Source organism: Leuciscus leuciscus, assembly GCF_965113295.1.
Source record: "Leuciscus leuciscus genome assembly, chromosome: 5".
NCBI classification, from domain to species: domain Eukaryota; kingdom Metazoa; phylum Chordata; class Actinopteri; order Cypriniformes; family Leuciscidae; genus Leuciscus; species Leuciscus leuciscus.
In genome coordinates this window covers 45,977,061-45,994,939 of record NC_138729.1, presented here as the reverse complement: position 1 = coordinate 45,994,939, position 17,879 = coordinate 45,977,061, and the positions used below count along the sequence as shown (strand labels likewise).

Below are 17,879 nucleotides of genomic sequence, written 5' to 3'. Positions count from 1 at the left end.
CAATGTTTTTAATAGTTTTAGATTTATTTAAGGATAATAACCCTGACACAGACAACTCTAGACATTTAGGCAAATTAACTGGGCTGAAAAATAACTTCAGTATTATTAATAAATGTAATTATTAATTCACCATCACTGTTTTTTATCATATTACTGTTGTCATGATTTGAAATAAATAAACCAATGAGACGATAATGATTTCACCACAGTGAACGCGCTTAAATTTCCCATGGTTAACTTGCTCTAAAGCATGATGTCTTGTGAATTTTCATTTTAATAAACAATTTTGACCATTGCAAAAAAACAGTTGACTCTGGATTAAGTTTAATAGCTTGGATAAAACAAAAAAAGTGTTAAAAAACAGTTGATTATCATGCTTAATAATGATAATATTAAAAATTCAACAAGTTTTACTTGTTGAAAAGCATGTATAAGAAGACGAAACACACTTTTTCAACTCTGCTATCAGACAAAATGTAATGCTATTGTACATTCAACAATGGAACATCTTGTCCCACTTCCCTACAGCACACGGCCATGTTTCATCATATGACATTACGAACAGCAACGTTTTATGCATGGTGAACGTGTTTCATCTGATTCAACTGGACCAGAAAACCTTTGTCATTCAGCTGGGTCTCCGTTCAGTAGATCTGAAAGTGTGCGGACGTTGTCCCATCCTTCCAGTTACGCAGACTTTCGACCACTGCAGACCGGCACAGCGGACACGTTCTCTCACGGTCAAACCACAGGCATAAACACTCCTCGCAGAACACATGCTGCAGAAAGACAACACATTTACCACACAGGAACTCCTTCAATACGGTTTAAAAAGCATCTCATAGAGTTGAGAGTGTGCAGATCTGTTCCCATAAATGCTTTTTAAAGTGGTACTTCACCGCTGGCAAAATGGGCTTTCAATAAAACTTGGCTGCCTATACAGTAGAAAAGCAAAGTAAAAAATGTAATCGGGGCTACCTGACTAGAAATTGGAGAAAAAAGTCTGCCGTCTTCCCGTTTGTCAAATAGGTAGAAAAAATGAAACACCCATAATGCACTGGGCATGTTACTGTCCAAGGTTGCTCCCAGTCTGCTATGAATACAGTTAAATAGCACCTTGCTTTAGTAGGAAATACCTCTTAGCAAACTTTTAGTCATAATGATGTCAACTTGTATTGTTCCTGGGTGCAAGAATTCAAAGAGTAAACGTTTAGCAGGAGTGAGTTACTATTGATTTCCAGTCAGTGACTAAAGGCTGCAAAGAATTGAAAATACGGACAGAACTCAGTGACGGAAAATCTAAAAAAAACCTCTGTGTTTGTAGTCTTCATTTCAAACTAGATGACAATGAACAGAGTTTTAGGCCAAACAGAGAGGAGGGAAAAATTTCGAAACTTTTGTTTTCATGAAAGCCCCGGAGCTGTCAAAAGTGGACTTCAGCTGACAAATAAACGTGAATTTCTCAGTCCAGGTAACACGGAGAATGAGTGAACATTGTTCATATGCAACAGACACTGTAACTGTAACAATACAAAGCGGGTTGAAAACCGGCGAAGTTACACTTTAATAGGTCTCCTTGGTCACTGTACTGACCCTGTAATATGTGTAATATTAGTGGAATTAGTGAGTCATTGTCTGTTACCTGACAGAGCAGTGCGATTGGCTCTCTGAATTCAGCCTGGCAGATTGCACACACATCCCCAGCCTCACTGCACTGCTGAGAACTGGCTCTCGTACCGTAACTCTGTGAAACACATGCACAGCCATTTATATAAATAAATAAAAATACAGTAAAAATAGTAATATTGTGAAAAATTATTACTATTTAAAATGATTATTTCTGAATTTTCAGAATCCTGACTCGTCTTTAGTGTCACATGATCCTTCAGAAATCATTCTAATATGCTAAAAATATCCTATTGTTATCAATGTTTGGGCTTTGGGCACTTGTGATCCATATGCAGCACCTGCTGCAATATTTCAATCACTAAAAACAGCGGGACATTCTAAAACGCTCAAGGTGAAAAACACTTTAAGTGCCTTAGTGTACTAAAACAGTGATATTAAAAGATGGGCAGATGAGCCCTGAATATGAACGCAATGTGCTAAATGGTTAAGCGTCTTCTTTATAATGGTTTTCTTTGGAGAAATGCTTAACGAGAAACTGTGCATCGTGTTTATATTCTGGGTTCCTCTGCTTGCCTGTACATGGTGTGCATCATCAGTAAGGTGCGTGTCGAATTTGGTACCAGATACTCCTTCAATACTGTTTAAAGAGCATCTCATGAAGTTGAGAGTGTGCAGATCTGTTCCCATAAATGTTATTTAAAGTGGTACTTTAGTGGCAAAATGGGCTTTCAATAAAACTTGGCTGTTAATATCACTGTAGTACATTAGTACAAACCTGGTAAAATAACTGGCGGGCAATGGAGGAAAGTCTTGTTTTGCCCTCCAGGTGGGCGTTCCAATAAGTCGGACTTAACATGAAATTTTATGTCTATGTTTTTTATATACATTTATTATAACGATGATGCACATACAAAGTGACACCCCAAAAAACAGAAGCCGAAACATTTCTGGAGCATCTTCAGTGACATTTCCGAGTCAAACTACTGTTATTTATTGTTATACATATACAATTGTTACACATATTTGTTTATTGTTCACTTTAATAAATGCCTAGGCAGAGGACAAAGCACTCACCTGTGAGCTACAGAGAATGGCGAATGCTTTTCGAATGCCAGATATTCTTCCACACAAATCAAATGACTGAAACGGAACAAAATTGCAAATTTAACGCCACACACACACACACGTACAGAGAAGATCGCCTGAATAATGAGCTCTGAAAAATACATTTTGAAAGGCTCTGAAGTGCAACGCCACATGAAATTTATCTCGTGCACATAAAGGTCTTTTTTAAAAGGTCTGAAAAATATAACACTGCAACAAAAGAATCAAGTAAATAAAATAAAATAAAAAACACAAAAGGAGAATGACATCAGCATTAACGTTACATGGAAAAGGAGAAATCAGATAGACTACCTTGCAAAGACTGTAAATGATAATCAGCATTGCCCCCAGGAAGTAGCTGCTGGATGGATCTTCACCCATGATGTACTTGTACCACAGCTGGATGGGAACCAAAGCTCTGAAAAGTTGACTCAGCTCCTCTATGAGCAGATAAAACTTCCCCTGAAAGGTCAAACACAGATACAGATCTACATTCAAACCTCTCAAACTAAACCCTTGAGTCTCTTCCAGATATGAACGAATTCTTCTGAAGTGGTGGAGCAGGTCAGATGTCAGACGTGCCCACAAAGGTGTCAAAGGATTTAAATCAAAGAAAAGATTCATATTAGTGCGTCTACTTTTCATATCTCTAATCATTGTGGTAACTGATGTGAAATGCTAGACTGTATAATTTAGCAAACAGATAACATGGTATTGATCCATGACCAGGACTATCAGTTTAATAATTAAAGATCAATCATCTGAAACAATATACTTTCATTATCATTTATATATATATATATATATATATACACACACACATATATATACACATATATATATATATATATATATATATATATATATATATATATATATATATTTTATATATATATATATATATATATACATTTTTTTTATATATATATATAATATATAATATATTTTATATATACATGTATAAAAAATATAGAAATATCTATATAAAAAAAATATATATATATATATATATATATTTTTTTTTAATATATATATATATATATATATATATATATATATATATATATATATATATATATATATATATATATATAACACAGACATACAGAAAAGTGATAACACATCATACAGGCTAATCATAATTAAAAAGTAGTCATATGAAACAATGTACTTATGAAAGAATGTACATTTATTTACATCATATTCATGAAGCTATTGGGATAAATATATGTTTTTTCATTGGATAAAACACCTAGCATAAAATTAATAATAATAACAATAATAATACATTGTTAATTATGAGGAGCCTATATGATTAAATAAACCTTTAGTGGACAAATTTATAATTATTATTATTATTATTATTATTATTTCTTAATTTTCACTAAATGTTTATCAGATAAAGCAGCTAGCATAATAATAATAAATTCCGCTGAACGTTTATTTAATCATACAGGCTCATCGTAGTTACAAATTAGTCATATGAAACAATATACTTATGGATAAAACAGATAGCATAATAATAATAATAATAATAATTTAAAATTATTATTATTATTATTATTATTATGCAGTAAATTTTCAATAAAGCATAAAGTCTCAACATAATAAAAAATTCATCATCTGAAACGATATATACTTACTTACACATACATATTCATAAGGCTTACAGGATAAATAAATGTTTTGTTCATTAGATAAAACAGCTAGCATATTAATAATAATAATAATAATGTGTATAATATTATTATTATTATTATTATCCACTAAATGTTTATAAACCCAAACAGGCTAATTTCACTATGATGCTTGTAAGACTTCCAGCTATGCCGTCCAACTGTTAAACAACGCCTTTACAAACTGAGCGACACTCAAGCACCGGCATGAGATGACAACACAAAAAAACCACACATCCTTCCTCTAGCTGAATTTGAACATGATCCCAGTCTTATCTCATCTGTTCGTTCATTAACTGTGAACATCTTACCCTCAAGCTTTAAAGGTGCTGTGACATGGAGGGGGGGTGTTCTTCTACCGAAAAATGGCCACAGTCCAGCGCTCGGCGCTCTCTTGGCAATTTACTGCGCAGCAAACAAAACTGGCAGAAACGCAGTACACCTGCTACCCACATGAAATATAACAAGCCCACCCAACTCAATCCCTAATCATAACATTTTCAAAGTCGCGGGATAACAGTAAATCTCATCTAACTTCAGTGTCAAAGGGCAACACTTTCACGCTGAGCTACGTCATGCAACGAAGCCTCTGCGTCTAAACTGATAGAGAACAACGAGATAGAATGCTTCAAATATACCTAACAAAGCCTCTTGCTTAAAGCAAAGACAGCTTTGTTGCTTATCAAGACAGCCCAAGAAAAAAATCACAAAAATACACTGGATATTTAAAATGCTTTGCAAACATGCTCCCATTGTGAATTCTGTTTTTTATCCATTGTATAAAATTCATTATATTTCATAATTTTCTATTCTAGGCTTTTTTAGTTTGGTCTAGTGCCTCTGCAGACACCGTAGTGACCTATAACTGTCAGATTATACAGTACGTTCGCTGTCTCAGAGTCGAGTGTGGCTGAATGTGTTGCTGATATGAAGTGGTTCTTGATCAAAAAGCCTAAAATCGAGTCTGAAAACACTGAACATGAAGGAACCAACAAAAATAAAACTTGAAATGGTGATTACACCAACATCTACTGTGATGGTAGACGGTAAAAAGCTGTATAATCCAACACAGGGACAAGACACAATTATTAAAAAGCTATTCAGGCAGAATATTTATTGTGTTATGATATTTATAGCTACTTTTGTAACTAAAATAAGTTGGCAATATAAACAATAATGGATGTAAATCATAAAATGAAATCAATTTCTATAATTGTATATAGTAATAACTTGTTTACAGAACCCATATTATGTTTTTTCAAATATTACCTTTCATGCAGTTTGTAATATAGCTGTTTGTGAATGTAAAAGGTCTGTAAAGTTTTAAAGATCAAAATGCACGATAAATAAGGTTATTGTCTCCTACTTGATGCCCTCAACAAACGGTAGTTGTAAGCTGAGACTGGAAGAGTTTGGTTCGTGTGGTCGATATGTCGGGAAGATGCTGTTTTCTGCGAATGCGCTTTGCATGCACTTCCAAAAGATGAGGACTCGTGCTGGAATTGATATGGAAAAACTAATGCCATCCTTCATATCACTGTGTATCAAGTGCTGAGGAAGCCTCAAGAGCTGAAATTCAGATATGGTAATGGCCGTTTAGTTTCCGACCCGCGCTGTAAGCAGTTACCAATCACAACAGACTGGGCTGTTTAACCAATCAGAGAAGAGTAGCTCACGGAAAGGAGGGGCTTAGAGACTGAATCTTTGAACAAACCGTTTTCAGACTCATTGAGAAATGAGGTGATGCTGCAATGTATATTATAAGAAAATGAAAGTGTTTTTTGAACTTGGATGCATGCAAAACTATTGTAGCAGACCTCCAAAACAAAATTAGGAACCTTTAAAATAGCATAATAGGGGCACTTTAATATACTGATTAATAAATAAAAAAAGATTCATTAATTCTTTCACCTGGTAAAGATAAAAAACCCAAACCCCAATTAACTTGCACTGATGAAAGTATACAAGATCTATTCTACAGATCACATTAACCACCTAGCAACCTCACAGAAACCCTTAAAAACAAGTAAGCACCAATTATATTTTCTTTAGAAAAATGCACAAGAGTCACCTGTACAGATTTTAAAGGAACACTCCACCGTTTTTTTAAATAGGGCTTATTCACCGTCTTTCCTACATTTAAATAGGTGGGCAAACGCATTTTTGTCTCAGTGCATGCATTATTTTAGTTTGGCAGCGCCGCTGATAGCTTAGCTTAGCATAATGAATGGAATCCTTTGTTGCCAGCTAGCATGTCATGGGTAAAAGTGATAAAAAAAAGAATAAAAAAAAAAAGAATTACTTCTTGTGGCCTGCGTATTCACAACGAGTACAAATAGCAATGCAGATTAAGACTAGGGGATTTCCTAGGCAGATTTCTCTAACGCAGAGAAAAATCGCGAAGCAAAGAGGACACTTGACACCGACAGACTAGGTTACTTATGATATGAAACTAATTCTCAGCTCTCAGATTGTGTAAATTTTATTACGAAATTCAAACAATAGCGTTTTGGCGCTTGTAAATGTGACGTGACAGATCGTGGTCGTGAACCGAACATCTCTTAGCCTACACTTTACTAAATAAACACGAATGAACAATATAGGTGTTTAAAGATACAGTACAACTTACCGAAATGTTTATGCCTCATACTTAATATCGATCAATCAGTGTTTTTTGTTTTTTTTTTCAACTGGGGAAAGAGGCAATAAAACAGCTGGGGTACATTTACCCCAGAAAAGCCATTCGATAGCACGTTAGTTGGCTAGAGAGGGGAGTATTTAGCTAAATATGTGCACTATATTAAATATTTTTTATATTTTTTATTTATCATTAAAATGATAAATGATCACGTTGTTATTATAGCCTAGAAAAATCACATTATATTTAATTTGAGTTGTTATTTTTAACCTTTAATAATACCAGATGACAGGGCTCTCTGTATGTTCACAGCGTTATTTAATTTTGTAAAAAATATAATTTGAATTTAAAACCCTGTGCATTTAGTTGTTGTTGCTAGTTTGAGTTGAGAAATACACATTTCAGCATTATTACTAATCTGTGCGTGCATTTTCCTTGAGAACCAAGCAAGTTGACTCATGAAACCATTTGTTTATTATATCGCATATTGCAATTCCAGATTAATGTCTGAAGTCATAATCACCCACATCAAATGCTGACTGCCTGACACTAGTCACAGCACAAGATGCATAATGACTTGTTGGACTCCACCTGACAGCGATTAATCACCCTGTTGGGGAGCTTGCTAGCTGACTGACGGAGATCTGTAACCTCCGTACGCAAGCAATTCATCTTAGCCAGAGTCCCTGCAGCCCTGTATTCGCTCACACGATTAGACAAACTGGAGCTGGAATTCATCCAACTACTGAAAAGTTGGTCCAACTGCATCATGGGGGAGCAGCTCATTTCCTCTTAGTCTTAACAGCCGTGTCCGTGACTTCAAAAACAACAATAAAGAAACAATTATCAAACACAGGTGGAGGTCCTCAGGGTGGGAAATGGCTTCATTTATTTAAGGGCAACATCAGATTTTTTCTTAAAAAAAATGTTTTCTCATATGGGAGGCAAGGGTTTGAATCTAACCCCCATTTCCATCAATTTCAATAAACAAAAGGCTGTATTCAAGTCATGTTATGATGTTTAAGATTTTCTTTTAGCTGCAAATTTAGAGAAATACAATTAAAGAAATAATAGCAGGAGCAAATTTATATTGGTCATAATCAAGTGTTAATTGTGAATGTTGACAGAATTAGGTTGTATGCATTTAGTGAACTATAGATGAAGAAACGAGATCAAGCTTGGAAGAAAATAATACTCAATTAGTTGGTTAGTGAAGCACTATTGGCCGACGCTGATCATGTGTGTGATGACCCAGGAGCTAGCCAATAGTGAGCCGGCGTTCTGACGTAGAACCCAGAAGCGCTGCATTGTTTACACTACGTCAACGTTGGAGAATGATGTGGAAGAGAAGAGATTGTTGAATGAAGTTGTTATTTTAGGGGTTTTTTTGTGCACAAAAAGTTCTCATACTGTAGAGACATGGACTATTTTAACTATGTCTTTACCACCTTTCTGGGCCTTGAAAGTTGTAATGACGTTGCTGTAAATGGAGGGACAGAAAGCTCTCAGATTTCATCAAAAAGATCTTCATTTGTGTTCCATGATGAACAAAGGTCTTACGGGGTTGAAACGACATGAGTGAGTAATTAATGAGAGAATTTACATTTTTGGGTGAACTACCCCTTTAAGTGTTCAGTCTATAGACGCACAGTGTTTCTTTACAAAGTGACATCGCAAGCTACTGGCCGGTAAAAATACTGTAAAATCAGTAATACTGTCAAATGTTATTAGAATTCAAAATTACTTTTCTATTTGAAAACAGTCTTCAGTGTCACACGATTCTTCAGAAATCATTCTAATACGCTGATTTGCTGCTCAAGAAACATTTCCTATTATTATCAATGTTGAAAACAGTTGTGCTGCTTTATATTTTTGCTGAAACCGTGATGCATTTTTTTTTTCAGGAATCTTTCTGAATAGAAAGTTCAAAAGAAGCATTTATTTGAAATATAAATATCTTTACTGTCACTTTTGGTAATGCTTACATATCAATTATCAAATTATTCAAATAGTATTACAATTGCACTATGCCGCCAATATTAATTTAAAATAAAACAATCATTTTCTATGTGCCTATGTTGGAGGTAGACAACAAGGCCACACGCTAGGTTTTGTAACAGGATTATTGATTCCTCAGTCCTCATATACGTGTGCACTGAAGTGTTATGGACAGTGTGAGTTCATACCGACATGCACAGGCTTGCTGAAGCAATTATGTGAGAGGTTATACTGACATGTATGGATGCATGTGTATGTGTTGTGTCTTTGTAGTTGTGGTGATGCTGGGCATGGAAAGTCAGCGGAAAGCCTGACACATTGACCATGACATCATTGCCTGAAAGATTGCCACCTGGGCTTGATACAAGAGGTGGAAAGTGTGTGTTTGGTTTCAGGGGGTGGGTATGGAGATGACTGGGAGTTGAAGATAGATGGAAGTGTAATATGGGCAGGAACAACGGTAAGTTCCTGGAACAGAGCTTCAGAGGAACAGAAAATGTGCAAATCAGATTATCTTAGCAGATGTGGATGCAAAGTGTGTGTTTAAGTCAAACAAATGGTTCAAAGCGGATTGCACATGTTTGATTATTCTATGTTATAGAGAGTGTGATGTGTTTACAGAGCGGTTCTTGCTGTAATAGACTCACACTGTCACTCCAATGAATGGGTGATTGTGTAACAGCGTATGTGCGTGTCTGTGTACATGAGTGTTCCTCAGAGAGATGACCTCATCCCAGCCCCAGTGGGCCAATGAGCTCACACACTGCCTTCATAGCAGCCAACCACACAGGCAGGGTGGCACGGCATACTATTTTGTTTTTTTCACCTTAACTTGCCAGTTGCACCCAGTTTGAACTGGTACTTTGGATCTGAATGGAGCTACCGTGGATATCCTCCCTGACCATAATCTCATCCTGCTAGAGCTGCACGGTTAACCGTTAAAATCACACGGGAACATACAAATCTGCATGGGTGCTGCTGCTGATGACCTAGAGAAAGCAGGATGAAACAGCTTCACAAACAGTCTTTATAACCACACAGCATCGTTATTTCGGTGTAACAAATATTTAAATTTTCACAGAAGAACTGGGATAAAATTTTATATCTTGGATATAAACACTGATGTCTATGGGAGTGAACAAAATAGAGCAAATCCTTTTGAAAGTAACTTGGCGCTTCTAAATAACGATTGTATAATTTTTTCAAATTAAACATTTTATATAGACTGCATTAATTAACATTGTGTCAGGACTTCTAGTAAATTACATGTTATTTTGTTTAGTTGTCTGTTCAGAATCGTGGGAGAATCGTGATCTCTATTTAAAAGAAAAAAAAATTATTATCCATTTATCCAGTTACATCATGCTAAAACTCTAAAACATGAAGACTTCAGATATCCAATTTAAACTGCGTTTTCTAGGATGTAGAAGAATCAAACATTCATTAAACAAGGTTTGCTTTTTGCAGTAGTTTGTACATACTCAACAAATCATTTCAACACTGTAAAACCTAATAAGTTGGCAGAGCTAAAAAAAAAAAAAAAGTAGGCAATCATTTGCCTCAATTTTTTAATTGAACAAACTCTGAGATTAAGTAGATTTTTAAACAATTATTTTGTACTACACAAACATGTTAACTGCAAATTAATTAAAATATTGACTAAGCTAAAGTCATACAATTTGATTGCATAAACATCATGTTCACTCAAATCATTTATAATTAGCTGCTAGCTAGAAATAGCACACTTGCATGTGATGATATAACAAAGAGACCATCACCTGCATGTGCTTAACATCCCATATACATACACTGGGTCCGAAATAGAAGTGAAGCGACGCAACTGACACTGGTAGGTCACGTTACAGTAGAAACATGATGTAGTACATCCAAATTTAATTCATACAACACGCATTTTATATATATATATAACTTTTTTTAACGATTGTTAAACAAAGTAATTTTGTTTTAACAAAGTAATTTTAAATTCAAATGACGGTATACCATTTCAGATGCAGCTATATTTTTGCAGTCTACCCTTGACCTAACTACAGGATCTACTCTTCACCATAATGGTAACCCCTGCAACACTGCAACATAACAGAAACCCCTTCACAACACTAACACATCTCTCCCTATATTCATCATCACACAAAAAAAATAACACTTCATTTCAACATTTACTCACCTTAAGCAGTCTGATGCAAAGCATGCTTGGAACTAGAACTCTGCTGTACTCATTCAGTTTAAGTTCAGCTTATTAAAATCAGTTATTGAGTTCAATGAACTTTCAGTAATATTTGAGTGAAATAAACTAATTTCATTTGGTTAATTTCACTGTTCGGGTTTACAGTGTGCATTGTGGTTTAACCATACAGTGTGGTTTACAGTGTGCAGTGTGCATTACAGTGTGCACCAGACTATTGTGAAAAGATTCATATATTCATATATATATATATATATATATATACACACTATATGCCATTCTGCTTTATAAATACCAGTATGGGCATCAGTTAGTAAAAATTACATATCGATTGACCAATATTCTGATGACATTTATACTGTAGGACTGTAGTATTCGACTTGGTACAGTACATTGAAGAAGAGTAACGTGAAACATGGTAAATTGTCATCTTACCCTGGACTTGAATGCGAGGATCATTTTAGGGAGGAACAGTATGAGGCATTTGAGCTCGATGGTGAAATATTTCAGCACAAAATCTGTTATTCCAACAGCCCAGATCAGGTCAAAGAAATCAAAACTGTTGATGTTTGGCTTAGCAAAAATAAGGCTGGGGAGAAAAAAAACACATAATTTTTTTTAAATGTTTCTTAATATTGTAATTTATAAAAAATATAATTTAACTACAAATAATGTGATTTTATAATATACATTTTGAATATTTATTTAGGATATACTACCATTCAAAAATGTGGGGTCAGTGGGAAATTAATACATTTATTCAGCAAGAAAACATTAAATTAATCAAAAATAAATACATTTATAATGTTACAACAGATTTATATTTCAAATAAACGCTGCTCTTTTAATAAACTTTCTACTCATCACAGCATCCTGAAAAAAAATGCATCAAGGTTTCCACAAAAATATTAAGGAAAACAACATGTTTTCAACAATGATAATAATAAGAAATGTTTCTTGAGCAGCAAATCATCATATTAGAATATTAAAGTAATGATGATTTCACAATATTACTGTTTTTACTGTATTTTTGATCCAACAAATGAAGTCTTAGCGACCCCAAACTTTTAAATGGTAGTAAATAAGAAATAATAACAAACAAACTACTAAAAATGAAAACAGTGAATGCTTTAATTTAAAAGATGAAAAATGATGGAAAGCTAAATACTCACAAATGCTGATATACACAAACATAAAATGAGAGATCACGCTGCAAAATGACAACATGAAGTAAATGAAATTTTTCAAACGTATAAATAAAAAAAACATAACATTCTTGGAACATGCAGGATTAACATAAAAATAGATGAATGTTTGATACACATAATCAGTTACAATAGTGACTCTGGACTGTACCTGTTGTGAAGTTCCTCAACACTGAAGGTGTAGTACACATACACAATGTTGCCAGCGAGAAAGATCATAATCCAGAGAGTGGTAAACACAGATCTCTCCTCCTGAAATAAAATACATCCCATCACAATGACACGTAGTTGCAGAACAACTGGTCATATATGAATTAATACAGCAGTGTCATTCTGGCTAGGAACTAATTAAAAAAGGAGTAACGTTGAGAGCACAAGTTCATCGTGTTTACACTCATCAGAGAGCTAGTTGCACATTACACTGGATATAATAAGAACATTTTACAAAAAAATTATAATCACACACAGGACCTTTATGAAAGCAGTTATTTAGTAGAAACTTTCATCCAATGCGACTTACAAGGAAAACCCCACTGTAGTGACTCAATACTGTGACTTAACACTGTAGTGACTGTACACACTACTGTTCAAAAGTTTGTGGTCATCACACAAAAACATTAAAAGGGCAAATGCAAATGTCTTATAGTGTATATTATGAGCAAATGCAGAAATCAGAACAGCCAGTAATTTAACTAGTAATTTAATCAAACATATCTCACCCGTAATGCCACCTGATGCTTCAGCGTTGAGTTAGCAAAGGCAAATGTGCTGATCATTCCAATGCAAATAGCAATTCCTGAGAAATACAAAGAGAATCATGTTTCAACTTGCATTTTACATGTCTTCTGAAAAACAATGCATAGTAGTTATTACATTTTATATTATATATTAATTATCTCTGGTCCAACAACACATCAGTGATCAGTTGTATATCACAATCTCAGTGATAACAGCTGTGATTGTGACTCGTGCATTCAACAGCAAAGGCAGCTCATAGTATACTGAACCTACCGAGCTTGTGCTGAAAGCAGACTTTAGCGAGGAGAATGAGAATAAAAGGGAATCCTCTCTGAAGCCACGTGACCACGGCCTTGAGCTCAGAGAGAGCAGGAGAAGGTGTAGAGGCATCGTCACCTGCGAACAGGCAGGCATGTGAGAAGTTTTGACGTCAGTAATTTGTTGTAAGAAATTAATAATTGTATTCAGTGAAGGATTCCTTAAACGGATAGTTCAACTAAAAATAAAAATACTATCATCATTTACTCCCACTCAAGTTGTTCCACAAACCTGTATGAAGGTCTTGGGATGATAATGATATTTGGGAGAATGTTTGAAACCCATTGACTACCATAGTCTTTTTTTTTTTCCTACTATGGTAGTCAATGGGGCCCAAGATCTGTTTGGTTACCAACATTCTTTAAAAATACCTTCCTTTGTGTTCAGCTGAACAAAGACATTTATACAGGTTTGGAACAATTTGAGGGGGAGTAAATGATGACAGAATTTTTATTTTTGGGTGAACTATCCTTTTAAATTGACATTCATAATGTCAAATAAGTGAAAAGTCATGGTTTTCACAAAAATATTAAGCAGCACAACTGTTTTCAACTTTGATAATAATAAGAAATGCTTCTTGAGCAGCAAATCAGGATATTAGAATGATTTCTAAAAGTTCATGTGATGCTGACAGCTGGAGTAATGATGCTGAAAGTTTCTTTTAAAATATAAAACAGTTATTTTAAATTCTAATAATAAAATGGTAGTTTATGTACGCTATAAATTGTTAATGACAAGTCACCGTTATTTATATAGTGCTTTATACAATACAGATTGTTTCAAAGCAGCTTTACAATGATAAATAGGGAAAAAAATTATTCAGTGTTGCAAAAAACTTCAATTCTGCTGTAAAGCAGCTCTAAAAACACAATAGTAAACACTCATTATTATTCAGTTGAAATCAGTTCAGTGTTGATTCAGTTTGGTTCAATGGATCATGTGGTCCTTCTCTCACCTCCATCATCTCTGCTCCCGTGCCTCTCAGCAGAGGTGGCCGCATGCAGGAGAGAAGAGCGGTGCTGGCCGGAGTGATGATGAAGATGGTGGTGATGATGATGATGGTGCGGAGGAGGGCGAGGAAGATAGGGTGGGCTCTCCGTCCGGTGAGAGCTTTCGTCCCTTGACGAGGACGCCATCTGAATGAAGACGTCCGGTGGAGAACCCAGAACCATTCCCGCAGACTGGAAGGGAGCTGAGGACACGTTCCCTGCAGAGACGCCCACCAGACCAGAGAAAAGCTGCTGGGGCGATGTAGGAGAGTCTGGCTTCAGACAGTCAAACACTCCTCCTTCATCAAGACTACTCTCTGAACCGAGAGTTTGACTCCTGTTCCTGAAGCAAGACAAGAAAGCAGTCTGCATTTGCACTGCAAGGCCTAATGCACAGATTCGACTGAATCAGTAGCAGAGTTTGTTTGTTTATTTGAACATTGGGCTTCAATACAACTACAAAAAGTGATTACATGAAAGTGTTATTGTAATAGATAATTATATCGCATGTAAATGTAAATATTAATATATATTTGTTAAATAAAGCATTAGCTAACATAAACTAACAATGAGCAATGTATTTTACAGCATTTATTAATCTTCGGTAATAAAATGTTAATTATTTATTTGTGTTTACAGTGAATTAATCAACTGATGTTAACAGATACAACTTTTTATACAACAATTTTAAATTTGTATTATTGTTGAAATTGACATAAACTGAGAATAATAAATGTTGTAAAAGTGTTGTTTATTGTTAGTTTATTTTAACTCTGTAAAGCTTGACATATGAAATAATACAAAATCAAATAAAAAATTAAGTGGAACAGTTCATTGAACCTTTAGACAAAATATTTGATACATATTTGATACATCTGGCTTTTATGGCTTATGGAGTATGATATAGGAGAATATACATGAATTAAAAAAAACTAAAGTTAATTCAGAGGCCCAATCGCGGCAGAATTTATAATTTGGTACGGTTGCTGATATTTATACGGCCAAACAGTAAGATGAAAATCTGATAGCTTCTCATGAAAATAAATAAGATTTTTATAACAGTATAGCCGACTTCTTACATAAATATCAGTTGTCACTCTATATCCGCCAATAATATATCTTAGTAAGATCATTTTTAAATTCTTAGAAAAAATTATTTCCTAGACAAAAACAAGGTATGGATAATCAAGTAACCCTAAGATGCTTCAGTCCATCATGTGTTCATCTTCAAATATTACTAACAACATTAAAGCTATTCCTAAATTCACAGCATAAAGACATGTGAACCAAGACCTCAAGGTGGACATATTTACAATTATACTTCTAAACAGACATTTCCTTGCTAAAACTAGACTATCACTATCAATCAGATGACAGAGAAGATTGTATATAACAGGTTTTTCAGCAAAGTTTTGATAATGTTATTTAGAGGCCTTAGAAATGTGCTTTATAGCGTTAATTAATGCAGTTAACAACAGCTGTCAAATGAATGCTCAGTGATTTAATTCAGTAACTATACCTGAACTTACTTGTCAAGTTACATAGACTTAACAGGCAAAGCTTGTTGACTAAGGATGGTTCAGGCTAGAAACCCTGAAGGGACAACCAACATCAAATGCAAATGCTGGTATCCTGATAAAATGATGTTTTAAAATTAGACTTAAAACTGTAAAGATATTTAGAGTATATGAGTAAAACCCAACCTTTCTGGTGGCATGCCCTCGGTGTTGCTGCTGTGGCGTCTCTGCATGGCACCCGCTTTATCACCAGGAGCTCCAAAACTAGGGTGAAACAGGAAGTACGTTTGTAAAAGAAACACAAAGTTACGGTTTAATACAAATTTACATAAAACAATTCAAATAAAATTGTGCAAAATGACATTGTATAGAAAAATTCAGAACATAACATGATATTGTGACACATAAGAGCATGAACAGTATACACACTATAGAATAGGAAATGTTGTGATATACAGTTGTAATCGAAATTATTCAACCCTCATTGCAAATCAGGTTTGCATAAAAGCACCAAAGATGCTTGCCATGAAGGGGCTGAATAATTTTGAGACTGCAGAAGTCATTCAAAGTTGCATTTTCAGTTGAATTTGGGGAAACCACTTGAAACATTAGTTGTGTTGAGCTATTTCAATTACTTTTGTTTGATTTGTTTATTGCAAACAGCGGAAAGTCTGTACATTTTGCTAATAAACATGATTTTGCAATGGAGTTTGAATAATTTCGATTATACCTGTATATAAGAGACGGTTCAGAGAGGACTTAATTTCTTCTGTGGAACACACTGTGGAAACTTCTCTAAAATGGAAAAGTTTAACAGATAATAATGAGCCGCTTTCTTCCATTATAAAAAATAAAAAAAACTCCATGAATGACATTGTAAGAAAAAAATAGCAGGTTTTGCACTATATTCCTACATCGCACTATAAGCGATGTATCTTTATGCGAGGAACAGGCTGAAATTTCATTATTCGCTGAAAATGACAGCAAAAGTCACCTTTCACTTTTATTTTATGAAATGCAGCTTAAACATATAACTATGAATAGGCTAACTCCTATTATGTTCCACAGAACAAAGAGAGTCATATGCATTTCGCAAAATACAAGGGTGAGTAAACGATGACAGAAATGTCATTATTGGGTGAAGGAAAGATAAACCATTTCATGAATTACATTACATGAATGTGTGTGTATATATGAACAGATGTATGTAGATAGATAGATCTCATTTATTGTAAAAGATAGACAGATAGACAGACAGACAGACAGACAGACGATAGATAGATAGATAGATAGATCTCATTTATTGTAAAAGATAGACAGACAGACAGACAGACAGATAGATAGATAGATAGATAGATAGATAGATAGATAGATAGATAGATAGATAGATAGATAGATACTATGGTAAGCATTTGTGACAGACAGACAGACAGACAGACAGACAGACAGACACTATGATAAACATTTGAGACAGACAGACAGACAGACAGACAGACAGATAGATAGATAGATAGAGATTACATTTTCTGTGTAGTTAATTTTTTAAGACAGTTGTGTAGTAATATCTATAGTAACTATAGTATTTTAGGGCGAACTAATATTTCTACACTTTGGAACAAGCCATGAATGAACATGAGCCTGTCAGTAATGAACACTGCTTTTTTTCGGTTTAAACGGCCATCTAATGTCTTAGAAACGAGCAGAATGATCTTACCTTCATCGTAGCTTGCAACAGAAACGCACAAATGAATCTTTAACCGCTGTTTTGCGTGATTTTTTTAAACATAAACCCTAAAAATGTGCAAACATCAGTCAGTGATGCAGACTGCAGAGCGGATGTGAAACGCTTTGTTTCCGGAAGTAC

The 17,879-nt window shown here is 34.6% G+C and overlaps 1 protein-coding gene across 1 annotated transcript; it reads right to left on the bottom strand.

Annotated features, from left to right (window-relative positions):
- Positions 1-307: 307 nt before the first annotated feature.
- On the bottom strand, positions 308-17,874 carry rnft2 (ring finger protein, transmembrane 2). Its single transcript, XM_082170850.1, has 11 exons — positions 17,730-17,874; positions 16,202-16,279; positions 14,465-14,841; positions 13,465-13,587; positions 13,173-13,249; positions 12,605-12,705; positions 11,684-11,837; positions 3,046-3,195; positions 2,704-2,769; positions 1,643-1,744; positions 308-779 (listed from the first exon to the last, which is right to left on the bottom strand). Exons 2-11 carry the CDS (start codon positions 16,246-16,248, stop codon positions 645-647), a joined length of 1,332 nt encoding a protein of 443 aa, XP_082026976.1. The 5' UTR covers positions 16,249-16,279; positions 17,730-17,874; the 3' UTR covers positions 308-644.
- Positions 17,875-17,879: the final 5 nt, after the last annotated feature.

Coding starts and splice junctions, on each gene's coding strand:
- rnft2 (XM_082170850.1), bottom strand. CDS start 16,248: ATGCAGAGACGCCACAGCAGCAACACCGAGGGCATGCCACCAGAAAG. Junction 13,250..13,464: donor CTGCTTTCAGCACAAGCTCG/GTAGGTTCAGTA, acceptor TGTATTTCTCAG/GAATTGCTATTTGCATTGGA. Junction 780..1,642: donor CAATCGCACTGCTCTGTCAG/GTAACAGACAAT, acceptor GTCTTTCTGCAG/CATGTGTTCTGCGAGGAGTG.